Source organism: Rhinoderma darwinii, chromosome 4 (assembly GCF_050947455.1).
Source record: "Rhinoderma darwinii isolate aRhiDar2 chromosome 4, aRhiDar2.hap1, whole genome shotgun sequence".
Classification (NCBI taxonomy): domain Eukaryota; kingdom Metazoa; phylum Chordata; class Amphibia; order Anura; family Rhinodermatidae; genus Rhinoderma; species Rhinoderma darwinii.
Window position 1 is genome coordinate 410,718,319 of NC_134690.1, and position 20,015 is coordinate 410,738,333.

Consider the following 20,015-nt stretch of genomic DNA (forward strand, 5'->3'; position numbering starts at 1 on the left):
GCGGGGGAGGACGAGGAGAGGAGGCGGGGGTGCGCGAGGAGAGGAGGCGGGGGTGTGTGAGGAGAGGAGGCGGGGGTGTGTGAGGAGAGGAGGCGGGGGTGCGCGAGGAGAGGAGGCGGGGGTGCGCGAGGAGAGGAGGCGGGGGTGCGCGAGGAGAGGAGGCGGGGGTGCGCGAGGAGAGGAGGCGGGGGTGCGCGAGGAGAGGAGGCGGGGGTGCGCGAGGAGAGGAGGCGGGGGTGCGCGAGGAGAGGAGGCGGGGGTGCGCGAGGAGAGGAGGCGGGGGTGCGCGAGGAGAGGAGGCGGGGTGCGCGAGGAGAGGAGGCGGGGGTGCGCGAGGAGAGGAGGCGGGGGTGTGTGAGGAGAGGAGGCGGGGGTGTGTGAGGAGAGGAGGCGGGGGTGTGTGAGGAGAGGAGGCGGGGGTGTGTGAGGAGAGGAGGCGGGGGTGCGAGGACAGGAAGAGGCGACGAGGATGGATACTGTAACCGCGTCACTCACCTCACCAGGGTCAGCAGACTGTCCAGAAGTTTCAGCACCTCCTCACTGCAGGGGTTGCGGTAGATCGGGGCCCCAGAGGAGGAGAATCCCACAACAAACCCTCCGGCTTTAGCCTGTTCAGGGTCACTGGGCCAGCGCGCTCGCCTCAGCACAGACTCCACCGCATATAGACAGAAGCTGAGCTGCAACCACAAGACGTAGTCATCTCAACGGCAGCAACAAAACGAGGGGAGCGCGTCCAGAAACATGGCGCTCAAAACCTGCCCCTTCCACATCCCCCCCACCCACACCGCCAGCATGGAGACTCAGTCTATAAATATAGGGGGGGGGGGGCAGGGCTGGACACTAATAATATAAGAACCTGACCTCCCAGCCATGGGAAAGATGGAGTCTCATACAGGGGCGGCCTCCCCAGCATAGACCTGGCGTGAAGGTGACAGATCCCACCGGTCGCCATTATTGCGGTTTATGGTCCGGGACCGTCAGTTCCCACCCTGGATGTGTTCCACAGGTTGTGACTGGTTAATGGACATTACGAATATCTGTCCACGGGGACAATCCTCTCCGGACACTCACCCGACTGCGGTTCACCCTGCACGGACCGTCATCATCTTCCTTTTCACCTCTTAAGACTTCAACACCCAGATAAGAAATTAACTCGTCAGGACTGGAGATGGCTCTGGAAGAGAAGCGGCGACACAACGTTCTCACACTGGTGGTGTCTGCTGATCCAGGATTTTGGAGGTGGGGGCGCTATTGTATTGGGGTTTATGAAAGATTTGGTGGTGAGAGAGGGTACTACAATACCCTCTATGGGGCAAGGCTTCCCATTCAGCCAGTACGGGGAGACGCTGACCGCCGTGCACCGTCCTCTGGATAGTCATGTGACGTTGCAGTAGGAGGAGCCTCTCACCTCTGCATCTCCTCGGACATCCAGATAGACACGGCCGGCTGCAGCATCTGCACCAGGAAGCCGCGCTGCCGCTCATAGTCCTTGAACTGGTTACTGATCAGCACCTGGGCCTCCAGCATGGCGTACTTCTCCATCTGGGCCAGCCGCTCGTCCTGCAGCAGGAGCATGGCGTGCGTGCACAGGAGATCCAGGTGCGGCTGCAGGGAGAGGGGACAGTCACACCGAGACCCCACACAAGCTGCATCACGTAAGACACCCCCCGCTGCGGCCGGACCACTCACCAGCACCAGGACCGGAGAATCCCGGCAGATCTTAATGATGGAGGAGCAGGCGTGACGGCGCACATTCTTCACCGCACGACTCCGGGGCCCTGACAAAACACAAACCCAACGTGAAGAGTAAAGAGGTCCCCTCCCCCAGACAGTCAGGACTAATACATTATAAATCCAGGACTGTCACCTTATTATCCAGATCAAAGGTCACGGCAGAGAAGAGCTGCAAAGAGAGCAGAGGAGATGTGAATCATCCGACACCTGCCAATACATCAACCCTAAACCCCCCCCCCCCCCGGAACCTCGCCACCAACCCCCCGCCTCGAGCCTCCCCGCACCCGGCCACCCTCCCTCGCAACGCGCGCCCCCTCCACCCAGCCTCGCAACGCGCGCCCCCTCCACCCAGCCGCGCAACCCCTCCACCCAGCCGCGCGCCCCCCCTCCACCCAGCCGCGCGCCCCCTCCACCCAGCCGCGCGCCCCCTCCACCCAGCCGCGCGCCCCCTCCACCCAGCCTCGCAACGCGCACGCCCCCCATCCAGCCTCGCAACGCGCACGCCCCCATCCAGCCTCATCGTCTCGCAGCACCGCACTCGCCATTGTCCCGCCTGCACTCCCACCCCTACCCAGAACACACACATTATACGGTTATATCACTACGGTGGATCCGGATCCGGGGGAGCAGTACTAATCGTCTCATATTTCCAGGACCTCGGATGATGATGATCAGAACCACTAACCTTGGTCAGCACGGCCGGCATGAAGGCGTCCACGTAGCGCACGAAGGGGAGGAGCACAGACAGGTTGGTGAGGACGCAGGACAGGATGAGGGGTTCCCTGGTCTCGTAGCTCAGGACCCGATGCAGGAGCTCAATGCCCTGAGACACCGGCAGCTCCTGTGAGAGGGACAAAGCGCAGTCACATACAGTCCAGACCCACGGGTGACAGTCACGAAGAGGAGACGTACGCGAGCATGGGAGGAGTTACACCCCTCCCCCACAATGACGAATCAGAGAAAAGAGATCCACGGAATGCAGCTCAGGTGAAAGTCGCCCTAATTCATCCGCCCTCCTGCGCGGCCCGCCCTCCTCACCTCTTTGGGCAGCGATCGGAGGATCTGGACCGATCAAGCACTCGCAGAAGAAGGTCATGGCGTCCCACTGTATGACGAACGGAGACAGAAGGCTGCACAGCCCATCCCCCGCCTTAGCTGAAAGACACAAATACAGGAGATGTAGGGAGCGGGCAGATACAGGAGCCGGTCACATGACTGCGGAGCGCTGGCGCCACGTACAGCTTTTTAATCCTGGCTCCACCGCAGCAGACAGCTGGAACTGCAGCCATTCTTCCGCCAGGCGGAAACTGGTCAGGGGGTCCAGACGGCAGGCGGCGCGCATCACATCACCCATCAGGGCCTTAAAATCTAGAGAAGAGAAACGCGTGAGGAACAAGTCTACTCCACCAGAACCAGCGCTGAGCCTCAGCAGCCAAGAAGAGGAAGGTGGCGGCCGGTCCCAGCGCTGGACTGCTGACAGCGTCCCGTCCATAACCCCAACACAAGACTTTACTCACAGTTAAAGAAGTTGTTGAAGTCTTCGTCACTGTCGCAGTCAAGGCGCGAGTATTCACAGCTGGGGCTGTCGTTCCTGGAAGGGAAGCCGACCTGAGATACACAAAAACGTAGGAGGTCATAGAGCGCCGAGCGGAGGCGAGCCGTGGTCATAGAGAGAGCGCCGAGCGGAGGCGGGCCGAGGTCATAGAGAGAGCGCCGAGCGGAGGCGGGCCGAGGTCATAGAGAGAGCGCCGAGCGGAGGCGGGCCGAGGTCATAGAGAGAGCGCCGAGCGGAGGCGGGCCGAGGTCATAGAGAGAGCGCCGAGCGGAGGCGGGCCGAGGTCATAGAGAGAGCGCCGAGCGGAGGCGGGCCGAGGTCATAGAGAGAGCGCCGAGCGGAGGCGGGCCGAGGTCATAGAGAGAGCGCCGAGCGGAGGCGGGCCGAGGTCATAGAGAGAGCGCCGAGCGGAGGCGGGCCGAGGTCATAGAGAGAGCGCCGAGCGGAGGCGGGCCGAGGTCATAGAGAGAGCGCCGAGCGGAGGCGGGCCGAGGTCATAGAGAGAGCGCCGAGCGGAGGCGGGCCGAGGTCATAGAGAGAGCGCCGAGCGGAGGCGGGCCGAGGTCATAGAGAGAGCGCCGAGCGGAGGCGGGCCGAGGTCATAGAGAGCGCCGAGCGGAGGCGGGCCGAGGTCATAGAGAGCGCCGAGCGGAGGCGGGCCGAGGTCATAGAGAGCGCCGAGCGGAGGCGGGCCGAGGTCATAGAGAGCGCCGAGCGGAGGCGGGCCGAGGTCATATAGAGCGCCGATCACACAGGGACAGGCAGAGGTGATAGGGTGTGGATGATCACACAGGGACAGGCAGAGGTGATAGGGTGGGCTGTTCACACAGGGACAGGCAGAGGTGATAGGGTGGGCTGATCACACAGGGACAGGCGGAGGTGATGGGGTGTGGATGATCACACAGGGACAGGCAGAGGTGATAGGGTGGGCTGTTCACACAGGGACAGGCAGAGGTGATAGGGTGGGCTGATCACACAGGGACAGGCGGAGGTGATGGGGTGTGGATGATCACACAGGGACAGGCAGAGGTGATAGGGTGGGCTGATCACACAGGGACAGGCGGAGGTGATAGGGTGGGCTGATCACACAGGGACAGGCGGAGGTGATGGGGTGTGGATGATCACACAGGGACAGGCGGAGGTGATGGGGTGGGCTGATCACACAGGGACAGGCAGAGGTGATGGGGTGTGGATGATCACACAGGGACAGGCGGAGGTGATGGGGTGTGGATGATCACACAGGGACAGGCGGAGGTGATAGGGTGGGCTGATCACACAGGGACAGGCGGAGGTGATGGGGTGGGCTGATCACACAGGGACAGGCAGAGGTGATGGGGTGGGCTGATCACACAGGGACAGGCAGAGGTGATGGGGTGTGGATGATCACACAGGGACAGGCAGAGGTGATGGGGTGTGGATGATCACACAGGGACAGGCAGAGGTGATGGGGTGGAGCTGATCACACAGGGACAGGCGGAGGTGATAGGGTGGGCTGATCACACAGGGACAGGCGGAGGTGATGGGGTGGGCTGATCACACAGGGACAGGCAGAGGTGATGGGGTGTGGATGATCACACAGGGACAGGCAGAGGTGATGGGGTGTGGATGATCACACAGGGACAGGCAGAGGTGATAGGGTGTGGATGATCACACAGGGATAGGCAGAGGTGATAGGGTGGAGCTGATCACACAGGGATAGGCAGACGTTATAGGGTGGAGCTGCGTTTCGCCACTTCTCACCTTCACCACGTTATTCATAGAGATCTTGAGGAACTCCGGGACCATCGCCTTGAGAGCCGCATCTTTGGACAGAACTTCATGTCTGAAGAGAGACCCCCACGTCATCAGGGTGGATGACCTGAGGAACTAAGGGGGTGCAGGTATTACAGGGGGCTCAGGGGTGAAGGGTGCAGCACTGTCACCAGCTCCCACTCACCTGACTGGGGTGCACCGTAAACTCCCGCAATGAGCTCAGGTATTTACCGAAAGTCACCGGGATCTTCACACTGACATCAGAGGACTGCGGCACGAGACAGAAAGTGAGAGGACGGACCGTGAGCGGGGGAGGGGAAGGGAGGGACGGACCGTGAGCGGGGGAGGGGAAGGGAGGGACGGACCGTGAGCGGGGGAGGGGAAGGGAGGGACGGACCGTGAGCGGGGGAGGGGAAGGGAGGGACGGACCGTGAGCGGGGGAGGGGAAGGGAGGGACGGACCGTGAGCGGGGGAAGGGAGGGACGGACCATGAGCGGGGGAAGGGAGGGACGGACCATGAGCGGGGGAGGGGAAGGGAGGGACGGACCATGAGCGGGGGAGGGGAAGGGAGGGACGGACCATGAGCGGGGGAGGGGAAGGGAGGGACGGACCATGAGCGGGGGAGGGGAAGGGAGGGACGGACCATGAGCGGGGGAGGGGAAGGGAGGGACGGACCATGAGCGGGGGAGGGGAAGGGAGGGACGGACCATGAGCGGGGGAGGGGAAGGGAGGGACGGACCATGAGCGGGGGAGGGGAAGGGAGGGACCGACCATGAGCGGGGGAGGGGAAGGGAGGGACCGACCGTGAGCGGGGGAGGGGAAGGGAGGGACCGACCGTGAGCGGGGGAGGGGAAGGGACGGACCGTGAGCTGGGGAGGGGATGGACGGACCGTGAGCGGGGGAGGGGATGGACGGACCGTGAGCGGGGGAGGGGATGGACGGACCGTGAGCGGGGGAGGGGATGGACAGACCGTGAGCGGGGGAGGGGATGGACAGACCGTGAGCGGGGGAGGGGATGGACAGACCGTGAGCGGGGGAGGGGATGGACAGACCGTGAGCGGGGGAGGGGATGGACAGACCGTGAGCGGGGGAGGGGGGGACGTTACTTACCAATGTCAGAGCACACAACTGGCTGCCTAGAGCGCACAACACCTGACACAGCCGCTTCAGGAAGACGTAGCGCTTCTCCTGCAGCCCCTCACTGTGAGCCTTCCTACAGACAGAGGACAGTCAGCAGACACCTCAACACCGGACAGTCAGCAGACACCTCAACACCGGACAGTCAGCAGACACCTCAACACCGGACAGTCAGCAGACACCTCAACACCGGACAGTCAGCAGACACCTCAACACCGGACAGTCAGCAGACACCTCAACACCGGACAGTCAGCAGACACCTCAACACCGGACAGTCAGCAGACACCTCAACACCGGACAGTCAGCAGACACCTCAACACCGGACAGTCAGCAGACACCTCAACACCGGACAGTCAGCAGACACCTCAACACCGGACAGTCAGCAGACACCTCAACACCGGACAGTCAGCAGACACCTCAACACCGGACAGCCAGCAGACACATCAACACAGGACAGCCAGCAGACACATCAACACAGGACAGCCAGCAGACACCTCAACACCGGACAGCCAGCAGACACCTCAACACCGGACAGCCAGCAGACACATCAACACCGGACAGCCAGCAGACACCTCAACACCGGACAGCCAGCAGACACCTCAACACCGGACAGCCAGCAGACACCTCAACACCGGACAGCCAGCAGACACCTCAACACCGGACAGCCAGCAGACACCTCAACACCGGACAGCCAGCAGACACCTCAACACCGGACAGCCAGCAGACACCTCAACACCGGACAGCCAGCAGACACCTCAACACCGGACAGCCAGCAGACACCTCAACACCGGACAGCCAGCAGACACCTCAACACCGGACAGCCAGCAGACACCTCAACACCGGACAGCCAGCAGACACCTCAACACCGGACAGCCAGCAGACACCTCAACACCGGACAGCCAGCAGACACATCAACACCGGACAGCCAGCAGACACATCAACACCGGACAGCCAGCAGACACATCAACACCGGACAGCCAGCAGACACATCAACACCGGACAGCCAGCAGACACCTCAACACCGGACAGCCAGCAGACACCTCAACACCGGACAGCCAGCAGACACCTCAACACCGGACAGTCAGCAGACACCTCAACACCGGACAGCCAGCAGACACCTCAACACCGGACAGCCAGCAGACACCTCAACACCGGACAGCCAGCAGACACCTCAACACCGGACAGTCAGCAGACACCTCAACACCGGACAGTCAGCAGACACCTCAACACCGGACAGTCAGCAGACACCTCAACACCGGACAGCCAGCAGACACATCAACACAGGAGAGCAGGATGTGTTGCAGCAGAAGTTGTATTGTGTAGGTCTTCACTTACTGAGCAGAAGTCATGATACAGCGCATAGGACTGTCTCCAAACAGGACGAGGAGAGGGACCCGATCCTCCATCTTCCCCTGAACAAACAAGCAAACGGAGAACTACTACCATCATCATGTTTCACCCTGTGAGTTGTAGCTAAAAGATGCAGGATCAGTAATGTATGTACACAGTGACTCCACCAGCAGAATAGTGAGTGCAGCTCTGGAGTATAATACAGGATGTAACTCAGGATCAGTACAGGATAAGTAATGTAATGTATGTACACAGTGACTCCACCAGCAGAATAGTGAGTGCAGCTCTGGAGTATAATACAGTATATAACACAGGATCAGTACAGGATAAGTAATGTAAGGTATGTACACAGTGACTCCACCAGCAGAATAGTGAGTGCAGCTCTGGAGTATAATACAGGATGTAACTCCGGATCAGTACAGGATAAGTAATGTAATGTATGTACACAGTGACTGCACCAGCAGAATAGTGAGTGCAGCTCTGGAGTATAATACAGGATGTAACTCAGGATCAGTACAGGATAAGTAATGTAATGTATGTACACAGTGACTCCACCAGCAGAATAGTGAGTGCAGCTCTGGAGTATAATACAGGATGTAACTCAGGATCAGTACAGGATAAGGAATGTATGTACACAGTGACTCCACCAGCAGAATAGTGACTGCAGCTCTGGAGTATAATACAGGATGTAACTCAGGATCAGTACAGGATAAGTAATGTATGTACACAGTGACTCCACCAGCAGAATAGTGACTGCAGCTCTGGAGTATAATACAGGATATAACTAAGGATCAGTACAGGATAAGTAATGTACACAGTGACTCCACCAGCAGAATAGTGAGTGCAGCTCTGGAGTATAGTACAGGATATAACTCAGGATCAGTACAGGATAAGTAATGTAATGTATGTACACAGTGACTGCACCAGCAGAATAGTGAGTGCAGCTCTGGAGTATAATACAGGATGTAACTCAGGATCAGTACAGGATAAGTAATGTAATGTATGTACACAGTGACGCCACCAGCAGAATAGTGAGTGCAGCTCTGGAGTATAATACAGGATGTAACTCAGGATCAGTGCAGGATAAGTAATGTAATGTATTTACACAGTGACTCCACCAGCAGAATAGTGAGTGCAGCTCTGGAGTATAATACAGGATGTAACTCAGGATCAGTACAGGATAAGGAATGTATGTACACAGTGACTCCACCAGCAGAATAGTGACTGCAGCTCTGGAGTATAATACAGGATGTAACTCAGGATCAGTACAGGATAAGTAATGTATGTACACAGTGACTCCACCAGCAGAATAGTGACTGCAGCTCTGGAGTATAATACAGGATATAACTAAGGATCAGTACAGGATAAGTAATGTACACAGTGACTCCACCAGCAGAATAGTGAGTGCAGCTCTGGAGTATAGTACAGGATATAACTCAGGATCAGTACAGGATAAGTAATGTAATGTATGTACACAGTGACTGCACCAGCAGAATAGTGAGTGCAGCTCTGGAGTATAATACAGGATGTAACTCAGGATCAGTACAGGATAAGTAATGTAATGTATGTACACAGTGACGCCACCAGCAGAATAGTGAGTGCAGCTCTGGAGTATAATACAGGATGTAACTCAGGATCAGTGCAGGATAAGTAATGTAATGTATTTACACAGTGACTCCACCAGCAGAATAGTGAGTGCAGCTCTGGAGTATAATACAGGATATAACTCAGGATCAGTAAATGATCAGTAATGTAATGTATGTACACAGTGACTCCACCAGCAGAATAGTGAGTGCAGCTCTGGAGTATAATACAGGATGTAACTCAGGATCAGTACATGATCAGTAATGTAATGTATGTACACAGTGACTCCACCAGCAGAATAGTGAGTGCAGCTCTGGAGTATAATACAGGATGTAACTCAGGATAAGTACAGGATAAGTAATGTATGTATGCAGTGACTCCACCAGCAGAATAGTGAGTGCAGCTCTGGAGTATAATACAGGATGTAACTCAGGATAAGTACAGGATAAGTAATGTATGTACACAGTGACTCCACCAGCAGAATAGTGAGTGCAGCTCTGGAGTATAATACAGGATGTAACTCAGGATCAGTGCAGGATAAGTAATGTAATGTATGTACACAGTGACTCCACCAGCAGAATAGTGAGTGCAGCTCTGGAGTATAATACAGGATGTAACTCAGGATCAGTGCAGGATAAGTAATGTATGTACACAGTGACTCCACCAGCAGAATAGTGACTGCAGCTCTGGAGTATAATACAGGATGTAACTCAGGATCAGTACATGATCAGTAATGTAATGTATGTATGCAGTGACTCCACCAGCAGAATAGTGAGTGCAGCTCTGGAGTATAATACAGGATATAACTCAGGATCAGTACAGGATAAGTAATGTAATGTATGTATGCAGTGACTCCACCAGCAGAATAGTGAGTGCAGCTCTGGAGAATAATACAGGATGTAACTCAGGATAAGTACAGGATAAGTAATGTATGCACACAGTGACTCCACCAGCAGAATAGTGAGTGCAGCTCTGGAGTATAATACAGGCAGTAACTCAGGATCAGTGCAGGATAAGTAATGTAATGTAGGTATGCAGTGACTCCACCAGCAGAATAGTGAGTGCAGCTCTGGAGTATAATACAGGATGTAACTCAGGATAAGTACAGGATAAGTAATGTATGCACACAGTGACTCCACCAGCAGAATAGTGAGTGCAGCTCTGGAGTATAATACAGGATGTAACTCAGGATCAGTGCAGGATAAGTAATGTAATGTATGTACACAGTGACTCCACCAGCAGAATAGTGAGTGCAGCTCTGGGGTATAATACAGGATGTAACTCAGGATCAGTACAGGATAAGTAATGTAATGTATGTACACAGTGACTCCACCAGCAGAATAGTGAGTGCAGCTCTGGAGTATAATACAGGATGTAACTCAGGATCAGTACAGGATAAGTAATGTAATGTATGTACACAGTGACTCCACCAGCAGAATAGTGAGTGCAGCTCTGGAGTATAATACAGGATATAACTCAGGATCAGTACAGGATAAGTAATGTAATGTATGTACACAGTGACTCCACCAGCAGAATAGTGAGTGCAGCTCTGGAGTATAATACAGGATGTAACTCAGGATCAGTACAGGATAAGTAATGTATGTACACAGTGACTCCACCAGCAGAATAGTGAGTGCAGCTCTGGAGTATAATACAGGATGTAACTCAGGATCAGTGCAGGATAAGTAATGTAATGTATGTACACAGTGACTCCACCAGCAGAATAGTGAGTGCAGCTCTGGAGTATAATACAGGATCAGTATTGTGCAGTGACCACTTTCTGCACATGGATCCTCACCTTCCTGCTGACTGCAATGAGCAGACACTCCACGGCCTCCACCTGCAGCTCCTCTTCCTCCAGCAGTAGACACAGCATCTGCAGCAGTTTACAGTCCTCGGCCGTGATGTGAGTGATTGACACCCAGTCTATGTATCCCGCCAGCGTGTTGAGAGCCGCCATAGCCACCCGGCAGAGCCCCTGACACTGGAACGAGCAAAGAACACGCAGTAAATACTGAAGAGAAAGATATTACTTACATTTCAAGAGCCGGTCCAGCCATATTTAACATCCTAATCATTGTATAATGGGAAGTTCTTCAAATCTGGGGTACAATTTACAAGAGCTATGCTTGCTGTCAGTGAATGGGACAATTTATCAGCTACATTCAGAAGCTGGGGGTGGCGTTACAATATTAATATGTGTCACATGGGTCACCGCCCAATCCTAGGCTGGAGCAGAGAGGTCAGCCGCCATGATATCCGGCGATGATAAGTTCTGAATAGTCACATGGTCACACAGCGGTAATGTAAGGGACAATATTTCCCAGCAGCCACCACTTATAGGGAGAAACGGAAACATCTAGTCTCGTCTGACCCTTTCCCGGTGGATCGGGGGATGTGCTGCTCCGCCCCAGGAGTCCCCCGTAATTTGGGGTCAGAGTCTCACCTTCACCTTCTGAGCCGGATCTCCCTTCTGTAAGGAGGAAAACACAGGAGTCACAGAAAACCTGACACCGTTATACCCCGCTCACACAGCTGGGGGTGCGTTACAATGTATCAGTGCAGGTAGGAGCAGTCAGCCTGAAGGGCATACACAGGAGGTCTGATATATATAATGTCACATGACTGACAGCTTGCCCCATGTCAGGGGTGTCAGTACACCCAGTAAGTGCAGGGGGGACACCCGGTTAGTGCGGGGGGAGGAGTTACTTCACAGTGGGCGGAGCTTTGTTAGAGCCACATGATTGGCGCTCACCAGCTGCTGGTAGTGGTGGACGCTGTCTCCCAGAATGCTCAGCATGAAGGTGAAGAGCTTCTCCATGTTCTGCGTCATGGTGGTCTGGATGTCCCGGCGGCGCTGGGCGGGCAGAGACTGGAAGGTGATGACATCCTCAGCGAGACGCAGCAAGATGAACATCACCAGCTCTGTCTGCACCTCCTGCAGAGAGACAAAGAGGTCACAGCCCGAGGACCACCACCCCTCCCCCAGCCCGAGGACCACCCCCCCTCCCCCACCCCAGCCCGAGGACCACCACCCCAGACTGAGGGGAGCCCCGTACCCCGCTCTTGATGAGACCCTCCAGCTCCGTCAACATGTTGGGCCAGTGCTGAGGCCATTCACGCTTTATCATCTCCACCACGATCCTGGCGAGCACGTCCTTTATGTGTCCCTCCTCCTCCAGGACGGGACGGACCCCCTGTGACGACACAACATTATAAGACCCCCGCTCCGCACGTAGATAGGGGGAGGGGGACTGTGAGGCAAACCGAGGTTCCCCACAACAAAAAGACATGGACGAGGAAGGAGCAGCAGAGCCAACCGCACACTAAACCCAGCCCCCGCCGCCTGACAGCACCCCCGCCGCCTGACAGCACCCCGGCCGCCTGACAGCACCCCCGCCCCCTGACAGCACCGCCGACCCCCGCCGCCTGACAGCACCCCCAACCCCCGCCGCCTGACAGCACCCCCGACAGCACCCCCGCCGCCCGACAGCACCCCCGCCGCCCGACAGCACCCCCGCCGCCCGACAGCACCCCCGCCGCCCGACAGCACCCCCGCCGCCCGACAGCACCCCCGCCGCCCGACAGCACCGCCGACGCCCTGCCGCCTGACAGCACCGCTGACGCCCTGCCGCCTGACAGCACCCCCGCCGCCTGACAGCACCCCCGCCGCCTGACAGCACCCCCGACCCCACCCCCGACCCTCCGCCGCCTTACAGCACCCCAGACCCCCCGCCGCCTGACACAGCCCCCCTCGCCGCCCGACATAACCCCCGACCCCTGACAGCACCCCTGACCCCCGCCGCCTGACAGCACCCCCGACCCCCGCCGCCTGACAGCACCCCCGACCCCCGCCAGCACCCCCGACCCCCGCCGCCTGACAGCACCCCCGATCCCCGCCGCCTGACAGCACCCCGCGCCGCCTGACAGCACCCCCGACCCCCCGCCGCCTGACAGCACCCCCGACCCCCCGCCTGACAGCACCCCCGACCCCCCGCCAGCACGCCCGACCCCCGCCGCCTGACAGCACCCCGCGCCGCCTGACAGCACCCCCGACCCCCCGCCGCCTGACAGCACCCCCGACCCCCCGCCGCCTGACAGCACCCCCGACCCCTGACAGCACCCCGACCCCCCCGCCTGACAGCACCCCCGACCCCTCGCCGCCTGACAGCACCCCCCGCCGCCTGACAGCACCCCCGACCCCCCGCCGCCTGACAGCACCCCCGACCCCTCGCCGCCTGACAGCACCCCCGACGCCCGACAGCACCCCCGCCGCCCGACTGCACCTCCGCCGCCCGACAGCACCCCCGCCGCCCGACAGCACCGCCGACGCCCTGCCGCCTGACAGCACCGCTGACGCCCTGCCGCCTGACAGCACCCCCGCCGCCTGACAGCACCCCCGACCCCCCGCCGCCTGACAGCACCCCCGACCCCCCGCCGCCTGACAGCACCCCCGACCCCTCGCCGCCTGACAGCACCCCCGACGCCCGACAGCACCCCCGCCGCCCGACTGCACCTCCGCCGCCCGACAGCACCCCCGCCGCCCGACAGCACCGCCGACGCCCTGCCGCCTGACAGCACCGCTGACGCCCTGCCGCCTGACAGCACCCCCGCCGCCTGACAGCACCCCCGACCCCCCGCCGCCTGACAGCACCCCCGACCCCACCCCCGACCCCCCGCCGCCTTACAGCACCCCAGACCCCCCGCCGCCTGACACAGCCCCCCCCGCCGCCCGACATAACCCCCGACCCCTGACAGCACCCCTGACCCCCGCCGCCTGACAGCACCCCCGACCCCCGCCGCCTGACAGCACCCCCGACCCCCGCCGCCTGACAGCACCCCCGACCCCCCGCCGCCTGACAGCACCCCCGACCCCCCGCCGCCTGACAGCACCCCCGACCCCCCGCCAGCACGCCCGACCCGACAGCACGCCCGCCCCCCGCCTGACAGCACCCCCGACCCCCGCCGCCTGACAGCACCCCCCGCCGCCTGACAGCACCCCCCGCCGCCTGACAGCACCCCGACCCCCGCCTGACAGCACCCCCGACCCCTCGCCGCCTGACAGCACCCCCCGCCGCCTGACAGCACCCCCCACCGCCTGACAGCACCCCCCACCGCCTGACAGCACCCCCGACCCCCCGCCGCCTGACAGCACCCCCGACCCCCCCCCGCCGCCTGACCGCACCCCCGACCCCCCCCCCGCCGCCTGACCGCACCCCCGACCCCCCCCCGCCGCCTGACCGCACCCCCGACCCCCCCCGCCGCCTGACCGCACCCCCGACCCCCCGCCGCCTGACAGCACCCCGACCCCTCGCCGCCTGACAGCACCCCTCGCCGCCTGACAGCACCCCCCGCCGCCTGACAGCACCCCTCGCCGCCTGACAGCACCCCCGACCCCCCCCAGCCGCCTGACCGCACCCCCGACCCCCCCCGCCGCCTGACCGCACCCCCGCCGCCTGACCGCACGCCCGACACAGCCCCCGCCGCCCGACACAGCCCCCGCCGCCCGACACAGCCCCCGCCGCCCGACACAGCCCCCGCCGCCCGACACAGCCCCCGCCGCCCGACACAGCCCCCGCCGCCCGACACAGCCCCCGCCGCCCGACACAGCCCCCGCCGCCCCCCCGACCCGTAGCGCCCCAGCACCCCCGACCCAACGTGACGACACAACATTATAAGACCCCCGCTCCGCACGTAGATAGGGGGAGGGGGACTGTGAGGCAAACCGAGGTTCCCCACAACAAAAAGACATGGACGAGGAAGGAGCAGCAGAGCCAACCGCACACTAAACCCAGCCCCCGCCGCCTGACAGCACCCCCGCCGCCTGACAGCACCGCCGACCCCCGCCGCCTGACAGCACCCCCGACCCCCCGCCGCCTGACACAGCCCCCGCCGCCCGACACAGCCCCCGACCCCCCGCCTGACAGCACCCCCGACGCCTGACAGCACCCCCGACCACCCGATACATCCCCCGCCGCCCGACACAGCGCCCCCGACCCCCTGCCCGACACAGCGCCCCCGACCCCCTGCCCGACCCGTAGCGCCCCAGCACCCCCGACCCCCCGCCTGACACAGCGCCCCCGACCCCCGCCTGACCCGCAGCGCCCCCAACCCCCCCGCCTGACACAGTGCCCGCGCCGCATGACACCACGCCCCCGACCGCCCGCAGCGCCCCAGCCCCGCCGCCTGACACCGCACCCAGCCCCCGCCGCCTGACACCACAACCAGCCCCCGTCGCCTGACACCGCACCCAGCCCCCGCCTCACCCAGCCCCCGACCACCCGCATCGCCCCAGCCCCCCCCCCCCCGCCTGACACGCAGAACATTTCATTATACAATAAAGAGATGAATAGAAGCACAGGGGCCCCGGAGGCAGCTGTAAGGTCAGGGTCCCGGGAAACAACGGCTCCTGATCCTCCCCCGTATGACGTGGGGTCAGAGGACGGCGGGACTTACACTGGACATGAGCCCCATCACACTGTCCTTCAGGACCACCTTCTCCTCCCGCTCCATGTTATTCCACCGAAACCTGCAAGATCAGAGCACAACATGAACACCGGAGCAACTCCATCACCCCCCGCCGAGCAAGTCCTACTCCAGTCACATCCAGAGCTGCACTCACAATCCCGCCGAGCAAGTCCTACTCCAGTCACATCCAGAGCTGCACTCACAATCCTGCCGAGCAAGTCCTACTCCAGTCACATCCAGAGCTGCACTCAAAATCCTGCGGTTACATCTAGTCCCACTCCAGTCACATCCAGAGCTGCACTCACTATGCTGCTGGTTTCCTGTTAGCTCTCACTGATGAGCGTCTGTATAGGGGAGATCATGTGTTGGTGCAACAGTCCAGAGTGCAGTGCATCATGGGAGAAAGACCAAGGGTGCCCTTAAACCGGCAGATATGTGTCTGGTATATAGCACATGGATCGGCGCAGTATAAGGGTCTGTGCACACGAGAAGACAGACTGTTATTCAGGAGAAAACCGCTGCCTCGTTTCAGACGTAGAAGATCCTCCTCACATTATGCTCTAAATCTTGAGCTGCTCTTCACTGACTTCAATGAAAAACGGCTCAAATTACGTAGCAAAGAAGTGTCCCGCATGTAATGTATATAAGTGTCCCGCATATAATGTATAGAAGTGTCCCGCATATAATGTATAGAAGTGTCCCGCATATAATGTATAGAAGTGTCCCGCATATAATGTATAGAAGTGTCCCGCATATAATGTATAGAAGTGTCCCGCATATAATGTATAGAAGTGTCCCGCATATAATGTATATAAGTGTCCCGCATATAATGTATATAAGTGTCCCGCATATAATGTATATAAGTGTCCCGCATATAATGTATATAAGTGTCCCGCATATAATGTATATAAGTGTCCCGCATATAATGTATATAAGTGTCCCGCATATAATGTATATAAGTGTCCCGCATATAATGTATATAAGTGTCCCGCATATAATGTATATAAGTGTCCCGCATATAATGTATATAAGTGTCCCGCATATAATGTATATAAGTGTCCCGCATATAATGTATATAAGTGTCCCGCATATAATGTATATAAGTGTCCCGCATATAATGTATATAAGTGTCCCGCATATAATGTATATAAGTGTCCCGCATATAATGTATATAAGTGTCCCGCATATAATGTATATAAGTGTCCCGCATATAATGTATATAAGTGTCCCGCATATAATGTATATAAGTGTCCCGCATATAATGTATATAAGTGTCCCGCATATAATGTATATAAGTGTCCCGCATATAATGTATATAAGTGTCCCGCATATAATGTATATAAGTGTCCCGCATATAATGTATATAAGTGTCCCGCATATAATGTATAGAAGTGTCCCGCATATAATGTATATAAGTGTCCCGCATATAATGTATATAAGTGTCCCGCATATAATGTATATAAGTGTCCCGCATATAATGTATATAAGTGTCCCGCATATAATGTATATAAGTGTCCGGCATATAATGTATATAAGTGTCCCGCATATAATGTATATAAGTGTCCCGCATATAATGTATATAAGTGTCCAGCATATAATGTATATAAGTGTCCCGCATATAATGTATATAAGTGTCCCGCATATAATGTATATAAGTGTCCCGCATATAATGTATATAAGTGTCCCGCATATAATGTATATAAGTGTCCCGCATATAATGTATATAAGTGTCCCGCATATAATGTATATAAGTGTCCCGCATATAATGTATATAAGTGTCCCGCATATAATGTATATAAGTGTCCCGCATATAATGTATATAAGTGTCCCGCATATAATGTATATAAGTGTCCCGCATATAATGTATATAAGTGTCCCCGCATATAATGTATATAAGTGTCCCGCATATAATGTATATAAGTGTCCCGCATATAATGTATATAAGTGTCCTGCATATAATGTATAGAAGTGTCCCGCATATAATGTATATAAGTGTCCCGCATATAATGTATATAAGTGTCCCGCATATAATGTATATAAGTGTCCCGCATATAATGTATATAAGTGTCCCGCATATAATGTATATAAGTGTCCCGCATATAATGTATATAAGTGTCCTGCATATAATGTATATAAGTGTCCCGCATATAATGTATATAAGTGTCCCGCATATAATGTATATAAGTGTCCCGCATATAATGTATATAAGTGTCCCGCATATAATGTATATAAGTGTCCCGCATATAATGTATATAAGTGTCCCGCATATAATGTATAGAAGTGTCCCGCATATAATGTATATAAGTGTCCCGCATATAATGTATAGAAGTGTCCCGCATATAATGTATAGACGTGTCCCGCATATAATGTATATAAGTGTCCCGCATATAATGTATAGAAGTGTCCCGCATATAATGTATATAAGTGTCCCGCATATAATGTATAGAAGTGTCCCGCATATAATGTATAGACGTGTCCCGCATGTAATGTATATAAGTGTCCTGTATATAAGTGTCCCGCATATAATGTATATAAGTGTCCCGCATATAATGTATATAAGTGTCCCGCATATAATGTATAGAAGTGTCCCGCATATAATGTATATAAGTGTCCCGCATATAATGTATATAAGTGTCCCGCATATAATGTATAGAAGTGTCCCGCATATAATGTATATAAGTGTCCCGCATATAATGTATATAAGTGTCCCGCATATAATGTATATAAGTGTCCGCATATAATGTATATAAGTGTCCCGCATATAATGTATAGAAGTGTCCCGCATATAATGTATATAAGTGTCCCGCATATAATGTATATAAGTGTCCCGCATATAATGTATATAAGTGTCCCGCATATAATGTATATAAGTGTCCCGCATATAATGTATATAAGTGTCCCGCATATAATGTATATAAGTGTCCCGCATATAATGTATATAAGTGTCCCGCATATAATGTATAGAAGTGTCCCGCATATAATGTATATAAGTGTCCCGCATATAATGTATAGAAGTGTCCCGCATATAATGTATATAAGTGTCCCGCATATAATGTATAGAAGTGTCCCGCATATAATGTATATAAGTGTCCTGCATATAATGTATAGAAGTGTCCTGCATATAATGTATATAAGTGTCCCGCATATAATGTATATAAGTGTCCCGCATATAATGTATATAAGTGTCCCTGCATATAATGTATATAAGTGTCCCGCATATAATGTATATAAGTGTCCTGCATATAATGTATATAAGTGTCCCGCATATAATGTATATAAGTGTCCCGCATATAATGTATATAAGTGTCCTGCATATAATGTATATAAGTGTCCCGCATATAATGTATATAAGTGTCCCGCATATAATGTATATAAGTGTCCTGCATATAATGTATATAAGTGTCCCGCATATAATGTATATAAGTGTCCTGCATATAATGTATATAAGTGTCCCGCATATAATGTATATAAGTGTCCGGCATATAATGTATATAAGTGTCCCGCATATAATGTATATAAGTGTCCCGCATATAATGTATATAAGTGTCCTGCATATAATGTATATAAGTGTCCCGCATATAATGTATAGACGTGTCCCCGCATATAATGTATATAAGTGTCCCTCATATAATGTATAGAAGTGTCCCGCATATAATGTATATAAGTGTCCCGCATATAATGTATATAAGTGTCCCGCATATAATGTATATAAGTGTCCTGCATATAATGTATATAAGTGTCCCGCATATAATGTATAGACGTGTCCCGCATATAATGTATATAAGTGTCCCGCATATAATGTATATAAGTGTCCCGCATATAATGTATATAAGTGTCCCGCATATAATGTATATAAGTGTCCCGCATATAATGTATATAAGTGTCCCTCATATAATGTATAGAAGTGTCCCGCATATAATGTATATAAGTGTCCCGCATATAATGTATATAAGTGTCCCGCATGTAATGTATATAAGTGCCCTGCATATAATGTATATAAGTGTCCTACATATAATGTATATAAGTGTCCCGCATACAATGTATATAAGTGTCCCGCATATAATGTATATAAGTGCCCTGCATATAATGTATATAAGTGTCCCGCATATAATGTATATAAGTGTCCCGCATATAATGTATATAAGTGTCCCGCATATAATGTATATAAGTGTCCCGCATATAATGTATAGAAGTGTCCCGCATATAATGTATATAAGTGCCCTGCATATAATGTATATAAGTGTCCTGCATATAATGTATATAAGTGTCCCGCATATAATGTATATAAGTGTCCCGCATATAATGTATATAAGTGTCCCGCATATAATGTATATAAGTGTCCCGCATATAATGTATATAAGTGTCCCGCATATAATGTATATAAGTGTCCCGCATATAATGTATAGACGTGTCCCGCATATAATGTATATAAGTG

At 55.0% G+C, this 20,015-nt stretch overlaps 1 protein-coding gene across 1 annotated transcript in view; it reads right to left on the bottom strand.

Annotated features, from left to right (window-relative positions):
- Positions 1-20,015, bottom strand: part of XPO5 (exportin 5) — a 40,552-nt gene that overhangs the window by 19,846 nt on the left and 691 nt on the right. The window contains 19 exon segments of the mRNA XM_075863778.1: positions 496-677; positions 1,072-1,174; positions 1,409-1,605; positions 1,690-1,778; positions 1,867-1,903; positions 2,420-2,575; positions 2,773-2,802; positions 2,804-2,889; positions 2,974-3,102; positions 3,252-3,342; positions 5,030-5,155; positions 5,226-5,309; positions 6,152-6,254; positions 7,514-7,590; positions 10,911-11,096; positions 11,559-11,585; positions 11,868-12,050; positions 12,172-12,309; positions 15,569-15,641. Of these exon segments, the coding sequence (XP_075719893.1) occupies positions 496-677; positions 1,072-1,174; positions 1,409-1,605; positions 1,690-1,778; positions 1,867-1,903; positions 2,420-2,575; positions 2,773-2,802; positions 2,804-2,889; positions 2,974-3,102; positions 3,252-3,342; positions 5,030-5,155; positions 5,226-5,309; positions 6,152-6,254; positions 7,514-7,590; positions 10,911-11,096; positions 11,559-11,585; positions 11,868-12,050; positions 12,172-12,309; positions 15,569-15,641 (2,097 nt within the window).